A 16691-nucleotide genomic window follows, 5' to 3' on the forward strand; every position below is an offset into this window, starting at 1 on the left:
AATGTTCACACTTTAACTGTTATAATACATGGTAGAAGACATGAACTGAATCTAGAATGTTCACACTTTAACTGTTATAATACATGATAGAAGACATGAGCTGAATCTAGAATGTTCACACTTTAACTGTTATAATACATGGTAGAAGACATGAACTGAATCTAGAATGTTCACACTTTAACTGTTATAATACATGATAGAAGACATGAACTGAATCTAGAATGTTCACACTTTAACTGTTATAATACATGGTAGAAGACATGAACTGAATCTAGAATGTTCACACTTTAACTGTTATAATACATGATAGAAGACATGAACTGAATCTAGAATGTTCACACTTTAACTGTTATAATACATGATAGAAGACATGAACTGAATCTAGAATGTTCACACTTTAACTGTTATAATACATGATAGAAGACATGAACTGAATCTAGAATGTTAACACTTTACCTGCTGAAATACATGATAGAAGACATGAACTGAATCTAGAATGTTAACACTTTACCTGCTGAAATAAATGATAGAAGACATGAACTGAATCTAGAATGTTAACACTTTACCTGCTGAAATACATGATAGAAGACATGAACTGAATCTAGAATGTTCACACTTTACCTGTTATAATACATGGTAGAAGACATGAACTGAATCTAGAATGTTCACACTTTAACTGTTATAATACATGATAGAAGACATGAACTGAATCTAGAATGTTCACACTTTAACTGTTATAATACATGATAGAAGACATGAACTGAATCTAGAATGTTAAACACTAACTGTTATAATACATGATAGAAGACATGAACTGAATCTAGAATGTTAAACACTTTAACTGTTATAATACATGATAGAAGACATGAACTGAATCTAGAATGTTAACACTTTACCTGCTGAAATAAATGATAGAAGACATGAACTGAATCTAGAATGTTAACACTTTACCTGCTGAAATAAATGATAGAAGACATGAACTGAATCTAGAATGTTCACACTTTAACTGTTATAATACATGATAGAAGACATGAACTGAATCTAGAATGTTCACACTTTAACTGTTATAATACATGATAGAAGACATGAACTGAATCTAGAATGTTCACACTTTAACTGTTATAATACATGATAGAAGACATGAACTGAATCTAGAATGTTAACACTTTACCTGCTGAAATACATGATAGAAGACATGAACTGAATCTAGAATGTTAACACTTTAACTGTTATAATACATGGTAGAAGACATGAACTGAATCTAGAATGTTAAACACTAACTGTTATAATACATGATAGAAGACATGAACTGAATCTAGAATGTTAACACTTTACCTGCTGAAATACATGATAGAAGACATGAACTGAATCTAGAATGTTCACACTTTACCTGTTATAATACATGGTAGAAGACATGAACTGAATCTAGAATGTTCACACTTTAACTGTTATAATACATGATAGAAGACATGAACTGAATCTAGAATGTTAACACTTTACCTGCTGAAATACATGATAGAAGACATGAACTGAATCTAGAATGTTCACACTTTACCTGTTATAATACATGGTAGAAGACATGAACTGAATCTAGAATGTTCACACTTTAACTGTTATAATACATGATAGAAGACATGAACTGAATCTAGAATGTTCACACTTTAACTGTTATAATACATGATAGAAGACATGAACTGAATCTAGAATGTTCACACTTTAACTGTTATAATACATGATAGAAGACATGAACTGAATCTAGAATGTTCACACTTTAACTGTTATAATACATGATAGAAGACATGAACTGAATCTAGAATGTTCACACTTTAACTGTTATAATACATGATAGAAGACATGAACTGAATCTAGAATGTTAAACACTAACTGTTATAATACATGATAGAAGACATGAACTGAATCTAGAATGTTAACACTTTACCTGCTGAAATAAATGATAGAAGACATGAACTGAATCTAGAATGTTAACACTTTACCTGCTGAAATAAATGATAGAAGACATGAACTGAATCTAGAATGTTAACACTTTACCTGCTGAAATACATGATAGAAGACATGAACTGAATCTAGAATGTTCACACTTTACCTGTTATAATACATGGTAGAAGACATGAACTGAATCTAGAATGTTCACACTTTAACTGTTATAATACATGATAGAAGACATGAACTGAATCTAGAATGTTCACACTTTAACTGTTATAATACATGATAGAAGACATGAACTGAATCTAGAATGTTCACACTTTAACTGTTATAATACATGATAGAAGACATGAACTGAATCTAGAATGTTCACACTTTAACTGTTATAATACATGATAGAAGACATGAACTGAATCTAGAATGTTCACACTTTAACTGTTATAATACATGATAGAAGACATGAACTGAATCTAGAATGTTCACACTTTAACTGTTATAATACATGATAGAAGACATGAACTGAATCTAGAATGTTCACACTTTAACTGTTATAATACATGGTAGAAGACATGAACTGAATCTAGAATGTTAAACACTTTAACTGTTATAATACATGATAGAAGACATGAACTGAATCTAGAATGTTCACACTTTAACTGTTATAATACATGATAGAAGACATGAACTGAATCTAGAATGTTAACACTTTAACTGTTATAATACATGATAGAAGACAAACTGAGTCAGACAGTAATACAGAGAAGTACCACATGGAGAATGATAGCTTCATATAGTTCATGAAAAACCCTTGTAGAAGCCTTGTCAGTCTGTGGGACATAACGTTGCATTGTGTTGCTAATCTGTTACGCATGTGTGTGTGTGCCCGTGTATGTGTGCATGCTAGTGTGTGTAGCGTGTGTGGGTGTATGGATGTGTGTCTGTGCCTGGGTGTGACATTGTGGCCAGCCGGGTGCTGCTCCCCTCCCCTGTGTGTGTGTGTGTGTGTGTGTGTGTGTGTGTGTGTGTGTGTGTGTGCGTGTGTGCGTGTGTGCGTGTGTGCGTGTGTGTGTGTACGTGTGTGTGTGCGCGTGAGTGAGAGTCATAGTACCCAGCCCAGTTGAGTGCTGCTCTCCTCCCACTCCTCTATGTTAAGCTGAGCTCCAGTGAGACAGTCTGGTCAATCTGTGTGTTTAACAGAGGAATGAACACACCATCACAGACCTCTACAACTCCACAGTGTTACACTACCCAGGACAGGACTACTACTCCACAGTGTCACACTACCCAGGACAGACCTCTCCTACTCCACAGTGTTACACTTCACAGGACAGGACTCTCCTACTCCACAGTGTTACACTCCACAGGACAGACTATCCTACTCCACAGTGTTACACTCCACAGGACAGGACTCTCCTACTCCACAGTGTTACACTCCACAGGACAGACCTCTCCTACTCCACAGTGTTACACTCCACAGGACAGGACTCTCCTACTCCACAGTGTTACACTCCACAGGACAGGACTCTCCTACTCCACAGTGTTACACTCCACAGGACAGACCTCTCCTACTCCACAGTGTTACACTCCACAGGACAGACCTCTCCTACTCCACAGTGTTACACTCCACAGGACAGGACTCTCCTACTCCACAGTGTTACACTCCACAGGACAGGACTCTCCTACTCCACAGTGTTACACTCCACAGGACAGACCTCTCCTACTCCACAGTGTTACACTCCACAGGACAGACCTCTTCATTCTGTCCACTGGTAGAGAGCAGCAGAGTCCTCTGGGGTTTGGAACAGTAAGTAGTATCATGGTTGTCTCTAACTGTCTTATCATGTCAGAAGGACTGTTTTGATTCTTTTGCTTTCTGAAATGCCTAAGAGTTACTGGTTATTATGTTATTATGTCATATAATAATAACATGTTGTCGCATGTTATAATTCTAATATGTTGGGACATGTTATAATTCTAATATGTTGGGACATGTTATAATTCTAATATGTTGGGACATGTTATAATTCTAATATGTTGGGACATGTTATAATTCTAATATGTTGGGACATGTTATAATTCTAATATGTTGGGACATGTTATAATTCTAATATGTTGGGACATGTTATAATTCTAATATGTTGCGACATGTTATAATTCTAATATGTTGGGACATGTTATAATTCTAATATGTTGGGACATGTTATAATTCTAATATGTTGGGACATGTTATAATTCTAATATGTTGGGACATGTTATAATTCTAATATGTTGGGACATGTTATAATTCTAATATGTTGGGACATGTTATAATTTTAATATGTTGGGACATGTTATAATTCTAATATGTTGGGACATGTTATAATTCTAATATGTTGGGACATGTTATAATTCTAATATGTTGAGACATGTTATAATTTTAATATGTTGGGAATTGTTATAATGTGTGTAGACATTAACATAAACACAGGTTCAGAGTATTTACAATGTATTTCTTCATCATGTCCTGGCAGGAATATTGTTGTTGTTGTTGCCCCGTCTGAGGATGTGGAAGAGGAGGGGTTTATAGTGACCATCACTGTTTCTACCATAAGACACAGAACTACTGGATATTCAACCAAGAGGAAAGAGACAGATCCATTAATGTGGAAGAGGAGACCATCACTGTTTCTACCATAAGACACAGAACTACTGGATATTCAACCAAGAGGAAAGAGACAGATCCATTAATGTGGAAGAGGAGACCATCACTGTTTCTACCATAAGACACAGAACTACTGGATATTCAACCAAGAGGAAAGAGACAGATCCATTCCTGCAACAATCCCGAGACGTACAAGAACACGTTATCAAGGGGAACTTCTGTCACCTGTAATCATTGTTTTGGAGAAGAGAGGAGATTTGACGCCATCTTGACAACACTCATCATCTAGTGAAAACCAGGGGAAACACACCAGGCCCAGTTGCAAGCAAAGTTCTTGAACAGAACTGTTTGGGACTTTTGCACGTCGCCATGGCGTCCACAGGTCTACAGTTACTTGGCCTCCTATTGGCCGTGATGGGCTGGGTGGGCGGGGCTCTCGTCTGCGCCGCCCCCTTGTGGCGAGTCTCCGCCTTCGCGGGTGGGGAGATCGTGATCGCCCAGGTTCTCTGGGAGGGGCTATGGATGACGTGTTTGTCCCAGAGTACGGGACAGATCCAGTGTAAGACTTACGACTCTACCCTGGCCCTCCCCGTCTCCGCCCAGGTGTCCCGTACCCTCTCCGTGCTCTCCCTCCTCTTCTGCCTCTTCGCCCTCCTGCTAGGCGTGGCTGGGGCGAAGTGCACCAAGTGTCTAGGGGAAGGAGCCTACTCGTCCAAGGCTAGGCTAGCCCGCGTGGCTGGGGCTCTGTTCTTCTTCTCTGGGCTGCTCTACCTGATACCCATCTGCTGGACGGCCTACGCCGTGGTCAGGGATTTTTACGATCCAAAAGTCGCCGCGCCGCTGAAGAGAGAGTTAGGCCCCGCCTTGTATCTAGGCTGGGGGGCGGGAATTCTGCTGCTGGTTGGAGGGGCTCTGCTAAACGCAGGCTCCTCCCCTCCAGGGGTTAGGGCAACGCCTACTTTTGGGGGAGGTGGGAGGAGTAACCCACTGCCCGTGGTGGTAGAGGAGAAGGAGTATGTTTGAACCGTCCCACACCAGGGTTGTGTTCATTACTTTGTGAGAAAATGGACTGAAACAGGGAGGGACTACCTGAACGCGTCCAATAAGAAATGTTCATTTTTGTTGTCCAATGTAAAACTTTTTGCAACATTATGCCCTAATGATTACAACCCCGTCACTAAACTCTCAGTGAAGGAGAGACAGGTCAACATGTAAATAAGAAAATGCTTATGATTACGTTTCAGAAAATCTGCATGATTATTCTCCATTTCTTTATGACCACTTGTAGACAGCTTGGTTATTTTGTTATGACATCATCTTCTAGTTGTTTTCATTATGACATCATCTTCTAGTTGTTTTCATTATGACATCATCTTCTAGTTGTTTTCATTATGACATCATCTTCTAGTTGTTTTCCTTATGACATCATCTTCTAGTTGTTTTCCTTATGACATCATCCTCTAGTTGTTTTTATTCTGATTTGAGTTTTCTGTGTTAACTTCTTCTTGGTGAGTGTAATTTATACATGAAATAATAAAGTATTTTACAACATGTTTGTAATTGCTACTACACTCATATTTACACGTTATTTGTTTTAGCTACTGCAGTCATGTATTTACAAGTTGTTTGTTCCAGCTACTGCAGTTGTTTGTCAGAGTAGAAGGACAATGTGTGATGCACTTGTGTCAGTGTGGGAGGTGAAATGCATCGTGGGATGTGTTAATAACTAAATGTTTATTAATGTGACATAACTGTCATTTCTCAGATTCCACACTGCCCCCTCTCTCTCTCTCTCTGTGTGTGTGTGTGTGTGTGTGCGTGTCTGACAGGTGTTTGTGTGTATGCCAGACTCCTTGTGTGAGCAGTGTTTGTGTGTGTGTGCGTGTGTGTTGTATACAGAGTGGTTATACAGTAGCACAAAGGCAGAGTACAGGACACAGACAAAGACCATCTGTATAACATGTGCCAGGACAAGAGTCAGCCACAACATATTAACCCAGTCACGTGAACACGTACGACAGCATAGAAACAGAATCTATAGACCGGGCTCTCCCCATTCAAGTCAATGAAAGTTCCATATAGAGGTTACAAGTCCTTTCTAGAGATTATATTTCTATGATAGTTCCATACAACAACAATGGACTCCATTATTACAGGGCTTTCCAGAACTGCGTTAAAATACTTGCTGATGACACAACAGTGGTCGGCCTGATCACCAACAACGATGAGACAGCCTATAGGGAGGAGGCCAGAGACCTGGCCGTGTGGTGCCAGGACAACAACCTCTCCCTCAACGTAATAAAGACAAAGGAGATGATTGATGACTACAGGAAAAGGAGGACCGAGCACGCCCCCATTCTCGTCGACGGGGCTGTAGTGGAGCAGGTTGAGCGCTTCAAGTTCCTTGGCGTCCACATCACCTACAACTTAACATGGTCCAAGCACACCAAGACAGTCGTGAAGAGGGCACGACAAAACCTATTCTGACTGAAAAGATTTGGCATTGGTCCGAAGATCCTCAAAAGGTTTTACAGCTGCACCATCGAGAGCATCCTGACGGGTTGCATCACTGCCTGGTATGGCAACTGCTCGGCCTCAGACCGCAAGGCACTACAGAGGCTAGTGCGAACGGCCCAGTACATCATCGGGGCCGAGCTTCCTGCCATCCAGGACCTCTATACCAGGCGGTGGCAGAGGAAGGCCCTAAACATTGTCAAAGACTCCAGCCACCCTAGTCATAGACTGTTCTCTCTGCAACCGCACGGCAAGCGGAACCGGAGCGCCAAGTCTAGGTCCAAGAGGCTTCTAAACAGCTTCTACCCCAACCTCCATCTCTTCAATCAAAGACTCAATCATGGACACTCTTACTGACAGTTGTGGCTGCTTCGTGTGATGTATTGTTGTCCCTACCTTCTTGCCTTTGTGCTGTTGTCTGGGCCCAATAATGTTTGTACCATGTTTTATGCTGCTACCATGTTGTGCTGCTGTCATTTTGTGTTGCTACCATGTTGTTGTCATGTTGTGTTGCTACCATGCTGTGTTGTCATGTGTTGCTGCCATGCTATGTTGTTGTCTTAAGTCTCTCTTTATGTAGTGTTGTGGTGTCTTGTGGTGATGTGTGTTTTGTCCTACATTTTTATTTTTAATCCCAGCTACCATCCCCGCAGGAGGCCTTTTGCCTTTTGGTAGGCCGTCATTATAAATAAGAATTTGTTCTGAACTGACTTGCCTACTTAAATAAAGCTTGAATATATATATATATATTAAAGGTCTGGTGCTGGGTCTCAAGGTGCTTTAAAAAAACGAACCCCATCCACTACCAATGTAACCTTTAATTTAACTAGGCAAGTCAGTTAAGAACAAATTCTTATTGACAATGATGGACAACGCTGGGCCAATTGTGCGCCCTGCCCTATGGTACTCCCAATCATGGCTGGTTGTGATACAGCCTGGAATCAAACCAGGGTGTCTGTAGTGACACCTCAAGCACTGAGATGAAGTGCCTGACACTGCTGTGCCACTCGGGAGCCAAAAACGTGGTATATCTGAGAAATGAACAACAGCCATGTTGTGGAACTACTATTAGCAATCAACTCATAGAATGGCAAAGACAATTACACTTTTACACTTTGACTATTTCTGTGACAATATTTACAGGGAAGGCCTCTAGACCGAAACCAAACTACAGTTCCCCTATATATCCACAAGGGGCAGTAGAGGTGTATTTTTCACAGAAACAAAGTCATCTTTCACACAGAGGGAGAGGGTGTATCTCAATAGTCTAGTGGCTTTACTCTCCTTGTCTCGCCGCTTGCCTTTGTGCTGATTTCAAAATACAAGATAGGACAACACACAGATAGCAATGTGAAGGATGGCTAATGGGCATTTGTCAAGTCATCTCACGTTCTATACAGATGAAGGAAAGGAGACATAAAAGGTTAGGAAGCCAAGCCAGACTATTGAGATGCATCCCCTACTGGACAAGCGTCTCCATAGTTACTGAAACAGCATGGGGATTTTAAGGGTCACATTCCGTAGTGAGTTGTTCTAAGTTCAGGGAAGCAAAGACTTGGAAATGACATTTTTTTTGGTTGAAAAGGTCAGACACAGTTAAGCAATGTTAAATTAAATGAACCTGGACTAGCCTATCAAATGCTATATGCTTAGGCTAGTCAATGTTGTGACCTCAATACAAGTATCTGTGTGGAAGGGCGAGCATGTTCATTTGGACCAGTGACCAAAATTCCAGCGCTTAAAATAACTCTTTGCACCAGGCAGGAATGTTACAGCGCGCGAAGAGATTCCGACCAAGTCAGGAGCGCGCACACAAACACATTGGGTCAACGTGCACCACCACCTCTTATGCCACACACACACACACACAATAACAACTAATATAACGTGTATATTTAAACACAGGGCATGTGACCTTCTGTGTGACTCTTTAACAATGTTCTGATGCGTATTTGTCCCGGGGAATGCGAGGCGAGCTGGCAAACGCCTCCTGGCGCGAGGTCAGCATTACACAGAGGCATTCTGGAACAACGGTGGCTTTTAAACACGTTCAAGTGTTTGACATAAGATGTGAAGTTGTACTTCTACATGGTTATGTGTTGTTTTTAGTAGAATTCTATGGCTCTAGGTATTGTCTAGCGCTCGCCAACAGGCTGCCAAGTGACGACTGCATTGAAAAATAGAAGTTTAACGGGTTACATTTTGGCTACAGTCAATGCGGATGTTATTGCATCTGTGACGGATGACACGAACAGCTCTCGGTCAAAAGCAATGTCAGAGAGTTCGGGAAACAATAACAGTAGAATAGATACTTTGTAACCAGTTTCAAATTGTTTCATCTAACCATTCGTTACCACGGATACAATGTATCGCCGCTTGACTCCGTTGAAAAATAAAGTTTCTTCATTGGAGAATGTTGGGAATTGTTTCCCTTAAAGCGACAGAGTACTTGTACACTGTGTCTGGTTGGGTAGCTGACTACTTGAGGGTGTACTGTCTCTTTAAGAAAAACGGGCATCCTCTCTGTAGCGTAGATTAGAGAAACCGGGGACTTTTTCAGTTTTGACGTTTGCAAAAACAACCTGCAGAAAATAAATTGTCGAGCGGCGACCTTTGAGTCTGTCTAGTTAGAGCCCTAGGAGGCAGTTCCTCAGCCCGGGGTGGCAATTGGCTGCGCGTGCACTCACTGCGACTCCCCTCTTGTGTCTCGCTCGATCCATTTCCTATCACGCGTTCTGTAAAATTGCCTACACACACACGCACGATGTGGTTTGCGTGTGTATGCGTGCACCGGAACCCAAAGTCCGTCGGTGGCGTCGGCAAATTTGAAGATTAACGAGGTTATCTTCCATTCGACCCGCGGAGAGAGAGAGAGAGGACCAGAAAGCACAGACTGCTGCGCCGACCTGCTTGCGTGTCGAGGCGGAAAGGGAGCCTGGCTCTGGCCAGCTGCGTTGTTGGACTGGATCGAATTGGACTCAGCGAAGAGCAGTAGGACTATATAAAGACAAGAGGGGAAATATGAGCGATAAACGGATGTCGCGGTGGTATTTTGGGGGGCTCGCCTCCTGTGGGGCTGCCTGCTGCACCCATCCTCTGGACCTCATCAAAGTAAGTGCTGGAGAGAGAACCCTAGAACCCCCTAGCAGGATTATAGTCGACCTACAGAGGCTGCAGGCCCGCTAGTCAGCCAGCTGTTTACCTGGGAAACTAGGGACAACAACTGCCCTAATTTCATCCTGTGTCATAAAAGACTAAACGGGCTACTGGGATCCATCCAAACGGAACACAGCGCCCTGCTGATGATTGGAGAAAATAGGACAGAAAATGAAAGTTGTAGAATAATTTTCTCTCTCTCTCTCGTCTAGCCTAGTGACATGACTGTCTGTGTCCCGCGGAGGTACGGGAAGCAGTGATCGGCCTTGTTAAGCGCGATATCTCCAGTTCACTGACCGGCTAACCGCGCCGTTACGGTGCAAAGTAAACAGGGTTGGGCCTAGTCGAACTGTAGCGTTATAGCCGTCTCATATTACGGATAACTTACAGTAGTAGTAGCCACATGCTCTACTGTTGTCATTGAGCATGTTCACACCAGGGTCATCTTGAAGTCAGGAATAGCACACACAGAATGACATATCCTAACTCTACAGTAGGCCTGTGTGCGGTATAGCGTTTGTAGGCTTAATTAACACGCCTGATGAACACTGCAGGTCCCAGCTGAACTGTACTGGCCTGTTAATGCATCCAGCATAGTTTCTGGAACCGTCCTGGAAAGTGAAGGAAAATACCAGAGCCAGCACAGTGCGGTTGTGGTCCTACAGTGTAACAGGCAACAGGATGACAGATGCATACAAGTAGGTCAGTGTGTAGTATAATTATATAGACGTGGTATGAAATTACAGCACTAACTAGCAGTCTTAAAGCAGCTGGGGCTTCCTGTGTGTAGCGTCTCTGTGTTTGAGTGTACTAAGAGGTCTGGGCCTTTATGGCACAGGTGGTAGTCCACAAGGAAGGCCTGTAACTGCAGGGTTGCTGGTTCAAACCCTGCTCCAGATGCTTTCCCTTCGATCGCTGTATATGTATTGGTAGTGGGTGGAGCTAGTGTTGGACAGAGGGCAGTGGGTGGAGCTAGTGTTGTACAGAGGGTAGTGGGAGGAGCTAGTCTTGTACAGAGGGTAGTGGGAGGAGCTAGTGTTGGACCGAGGGTAGTGGGTGGAGCTAGTGTTGGACAGAGGGTAGTGGGAGGAGCTAGTGTTGGACAGAGATGATAGGACAGTGGGTGGAGCTATTGTTGGACAGAGGTGTGTGAGTTTGGAGTTGATAGTGTAGCCTAGACAGCCTGTCTCAACTCGCCTACTTAGAAAAGTCTAAAGGTGTATAATTACTTTGTTGGAGAGTCCCACACACACACCCATACAGCACACACACACACACACACACACACACACACACACACACACACACACACACACACCCATACACAAACACAAATGTCATGGAGAATGTACAGGCCAGGGTCATCTACTGTTGTCATGGAGCATGTACAGGGTCATCTACTGTTGTCATGGAGAATGTACAGGCCAGGGTAATCTGCTGTTGTCATGGAGAATGTACAGGCCAGGGTCATCTACTGTTGTCATGGAGAATGTACAGGCCAGGGTCATCTACTGTTCTCATGGAGCATGTACAGGCCAGGGTCATCTGGATGTCTAGAATAGATCCACCCATCCTGGTCTATCCTGTAGGCTGGTGCAGAGAGAGAGAGAGAGAGAGAGAGAGAGAGAGAGAGATGCATAATCCTCAGGGAGATCTCAAGAGTTGACAAACCTGCCAGAACAAGACAAACAAGATGTGTATGAAGCATTGGTCCTCTGAAGCTAGCCATGCCCAGAGCCATCTGTTCAGAGAGTTGGGTCAGCCTTTAGAACGGACACCATGTTAGTTGCCTTCAATTCTCAAACTGTTGGTGATGTCACAATAGGAGAGAGCCTCTGACAATTCCCTATGAAATAACCCGCTGGAAACGAGCTACCTGTGTGTGCACTGTGGAGGCCAATCAGAACGTTCAGAATCAGAATCATCAGTTTGTTCTCCTGAAGCTAGCCGTGCCTCTCCTCTCTGACCTAGTGAAGCTAGCCGTGCCTCTCCTCTCTGACCTAGTGAAGCTAGCCGTGCCTCTCCTCTCTGACCTAGTGAAGCTAGCCGTGCCTCTCCTCTCTGACCTAGTGAAGCTAGCCGTGCCTCTCCTCTCTGACCTAGTGAAGCTAGCCGTGCCTCTCCTCTCTGACCTAGTGAAGCTAGCCGTGCCTCTCCTCTCTGACCTAGTGAAGCTAGCCGTGCCTCTCCTCTCTGACCTAGTGAAGCTAGCCGTGCCTCTCCTCTCTGACCTAGTGAAGCTAGCCGTGCCTCTCCTATCTGACCTAGTGAAGCTAGCCGTGCCTCTCCTCTCTGACCTAGTGAAGCTAGCCGTGCCTCTCCTCTCTGACCTAGTGAAGCTAGCCGTGCCTCTCCTATCTGACCTAGTGAAGCTAGCCGTGCCTCTCCTATCTGACCTAGTGAAGCTAGCCGTGCCTCTCCTATCTGACCTAGTGAAGCTAGCCGTGCCTCTCCTCTCTGACCTAGTGAAGCTAGCCGTGCCTCTCCTATCTGACCTAGTGAAGCTAGCCGTGCCTCTCCTCTCTGACCTAGTGAAGCTAGCCGTGCCTCTCCTATCTATCCTAGTGAAGCTAGCCGTGCCTCTCCTATCTGACCTAGTGAAGCTAGCCGTGCCTCTCCTCTCTGACCTAGTGAAGCTAGCCGTGCCTCTCCTCTCTGACCTAGTGAAGCTAGCCGTGCCTCTCCTCTCTGACCTAGTGAAGCTAGCCGTGCCTCTCCTATCTGACCTAGTGAAGCTAGCCGTGCCTCTCCTCTCTGACCTAGTGAAGCTAGCCGTGCCTCTCCTCTCTGACCTAGTGAAGCTAGCCGTGCCTCTCCTCTCTGACCTAGTGAAGCTAGCCGTGCCTCTCCTCTCTGACCTAGTGAAGCTAGCCGTGCCTCTCCTCTCTGACCTAGTGAAGCTAGCCGTGCCTCTCCTCTCTGACCTAGTGAAGCTAGCCGTGCCTCTCCTCTCTGACCTAGTGAAGCTAGCCGTGCCTCTCCTCTCTGACCTAGTGAAGCTAGCCGTGCCTCTCCTCTCTGACCTAGTGAAGCTAGCCGTGCCTCTCCTATCTGACCTAGTGAAGCTAGCCGTGCCTCTCCTCTCTGACCTAGTTCCAACAACATACTGTTGTTACTACGCCTGTTTAGTCTGGCATGAAGTCAGTTGCCCTAGTAACACCCTGAGGGGAGGATCAGGATCTCACGTGTGTGTGTGTGTGTGTGTGTGTGTGTGTGTGTGTGTGTGTGTGTGTGTGTGTGTGTGTGTGTGTGTGTGTGTGTGTGTGTGTGTGTGTAACTTGAAACAACTTAACACCCACATCTAAGTTATGGCATTGTCTTCCTATCAGTATTAGAATCTATTGATTCATGACTGTAACAATGGAACAGTGTGTTGGTGATGTGACTCAGGACTAGCTGGAGGTCAGAGGTTAAATGCTGACTTTCTCTTTTTTGGGAAAAGGCCCCAGCTCTGCATTTTTGACTTTCAGTGTCATTAGAGGAGATACTTACTATATCCTGACTATCTTCTCTAGTCATCAGAGATGTAGAGTCAACAAACTCACTCACTTATTTGTTAGTTATTTAATGAATTAGTCATTTTGTTTGTTCACTCCTTCGGTCATTCATGCACTTTTGTTTTATTAGTTGGTTCAGTCATTCGTTCACTCATTGCACTGTGTCCTGACTGGAGAGATTATTGAGTATCAGCCAGGTCCTGCAGCTACCAGCTATCTGTGTCTCTACTCAGGGTGTGACTGTCCTGACTGGAGAGATTATTGAGTATCAGCCAGGTCCTGCAGCTACCAGCTATCTGTGTCTCTACTCAGGGCGTGACTGTCCTGACTGGAGAGATTATTGAGTACCAGCCAGGTCCTGCAGCTACCAGCTATCTGTGTCTCTACTCAGGGCGTGAATTATTATCTACTCACACCAGGGGGGGGAGAGAGAGAGAGAGACTGCTATTTACAGTTAGCGAGAGGGAGTGGATGATGGAGAGAAAGAGGGAAGGAAAAATAATGAAATAGAGAATGAGAAAGAGAGATGGAGGGAGGGAGGGAAGGAGGGAGGGAGTTTGTGTTCCATAGTTGAAGGCCTCGGCGGCCTTTGAGCTCAAACAGTTCTGATAAGCCGGTGGGAGCGAGAGACGTGATTGGCCGGATGGAGGCCACACTTGGAGCAGAGCCCAGTCGATTAAAAAGCCCTCTGAGAAGAACAATACATTACACTGTCAGAGAGAGACATAAGGAAGGAGGGAGAGAATTCAAAGGAAGTCAGAATTACCTACAAAAAACCTGTTCCCTGTACACACACGAGAATGTCAGTAATTGTGACATTCCAACTACTGCTACCACTACAACTGTCACAACCCCATATCTACAACTATCTCCACTGACTCACTACTACTACATGTACTACTATCTCCACTGACTCACTACTACTACATTATACTACTATCTCCACTGACTCACTACTACTACATTATACTACTATCTCACTACTACTACATTATACTACTATCTCCACTGACTCACTACTACTACATTGTACTACTATCTTCACTGACTCACCACTACATTATACTACTATCTCCACTGACTCAATACTACTACATGTACTACTATCTCCACTGACTCACAACTACTACATTATACTACTATCTCACTACTACTACATTATACTACTATCTCACTACTACTACATTATACTACTATCTCCACTGACTCACTACTACTACATTGTACTACTATCTTCACTGACTCACCACTACATTATACTACTATCTCCACTGACTCAGTACTACTACATTATACTACTATCTCCACTGACTCACAACTACTACATGGTACTACTATCTCTATAGACAGTAACTACTACATGGTACTACTATCTCTATAGACAGTAACTACTACATGGTATTACTACTACATGGTACTACTATCTCTATAGGCAGTAACTACTACATGGTACTACTATCTCTATAGACAGTAACTACTACATGGCACTACTACATGGTACTACTATCTCTATAGACAGTAACTACTACATGGTACTACTATCTCTATAGACAGTAACTACTACATGGTACTACTATCTCTATAGACAGTAACTACTACATGGTATTACTACTACATGGTACTACTATCTCTATAGGCAGTAACTACTACATGGTACTACTATCTCTATAGACAGTAACTACTACATGGTACTACTACATGGTACTACTATCTCTATAGACAGTAACTACTACATGGTACTACTATCTCTATAGACAGTAACTACTACATGGTACTACTACATGGTACTACTATCTCTATAGACAGTAACTACTACATGGTACTACTATCTCTATAGACAGTAAACTATAATAGACCTCAAGGACAGCATGTGTGTGCGTGTGTGTGTGTGTGTGTGTGTGTGTGTGTGTGCACGGCGATGTGTGTGTAGATTTATCTCTACCATAAGTCACAGTGACACGCCCGTTCCTGCCATCGTGTACCACCTCACAGATCACCACAGTTACAACCAGGTCAGCTGAGCTATAAACACTCAGACAGCAGCATGACAGACAGAAACACGCTAGTATGTGTGTCTGTCTGTCTGTCTGTCTGTCTGTCTTAGCGAGAGAGACAGTTCCACAGTCACTAAGAAATACACACTGATGACTGACTGTGATAATGGTAATGATGATGAAGATACTGATATTGATTGTATTTGTAATGATGAAGATGATGAAATAGTGATTTTGTGTGTGTGTGTGTGTGCGTAGGTCCACCTGCAGACCCAGCAGAAGGGGAAGATGGGGATGGTGAGCATGGCCATGCAGGTAGTGAAGAACGATGGAGCTCTGGCTTTGTACAACGGACTCAGCGCATCACTCTGCAGACAGGTAGGAGGATGGAGAGGGGGTGGTAGAGAGGGGGAGAGGGGGTGGTAGAGAGGAGGGAGAGGGTGTGGTAGGAGGATAGAGAGTGGTAGGAGGATGGAGAGGGGGTGGTAGAGAGGGGAGAGGGGGTGGTAGAGAGGAGGGAGAGGGTGTGGTAGGAGGATAGAGAGTGGTAGGAGGATGGAGAGGGGGTGGTAGAGAGGAGGGAGAGGGTGTGTGGTAGAGAGGGGGGGAGAGGGTGTGTGGTAGAGAGGGGGGAGAAGGAGAGGGTGTGTGTTAGAGAGGGGGTGAGAAGGAGAGGGTGTGTGTTAGAGAGGGGGGGGGAGAAGGAGAGGGGGTGTGTTAGAGAGGGGAGGAAGGAGAGGGGGTGGGAGAAGGAGAGGGGGTGTGTTAGAGAGGGGGGGAGAAGGAGAGGGGGTGTGTTAGAGGGGGGGAGAAGGAGAGGGTGTGTGTTAGAGAGGGGGGGAGAAGGAGAGGGTGTGTGTTAGAGAGGGGGGGAGAAGGAGAGGGTGTGTGTTAGAGAGGGGGGGGGTGTTAGAGAGGGGGGGAGAAGGAGAGGGTGTGTGTTAG

The 16691-nt window shown here is 44.0% G+C and overlaps 2 protein-coding genes across 2 annotated transcripts in view; both read left to right on the forward strand.

Moving 5' to 3' along the window:
• The first annotated feature begins 3067 nt into the window (after positions 1-3067).
• LOC118936319 (claudin-9-like) lies at positions 3068-6136 on the forward strand. The gene is made up of 2 exons (XM_036948960.1): positions 3068-3748; positions 4455-6136. Exon 2 carries the CDS (start codon positions 4955-4957, stop codon positions 5606-5608), a length of 654 nt encoding a protein of 217 aa, XP_036804855.1. The 5' UTR covers positions 3068-3748; positions 4455-4954; the 3' UTR covers positions 5609-6136.
• A 3423-nt stretch (positions 6137-9559) lies between these two features.
• The window catches only part of LOC118936552 (mitochondrial dicarboxylate carrier-like), a 24091-nt gene continuing 16959 nt past the window's right edge, over positions 9560-16691 (forward strand). Inside the window, exons 1-2 of the mRNA XM_036948959.1 lie at positions 9560-10210; positions 16005-16124. Coding sequence (XP_036804854.1) covers positions 10121-10210; positions 16005-16124 — 210 coding nt within the window. The 5' untranslated portion in view covers positions 9560-10120. The remainder of the gene's footprint in view (positions 10211-16004; positions 16125-16691) is intronic.

The sequence above is a fragment of the Oncorhynchus mykiss genome, chromosome 17 (genome assembly GCF_013265735.2).
Source record: "Oncorhynchus mykiss isolate Arlee chromosome 17, USDA_OmykA_1.1, whole genome shotgun sequence".
NCBI lineage: Eukaryota > Metazoa > Chordata > Actinopteri > Salmoniformes > Salmonidae > Oncorhynchus > Oncorhynchus mykiss.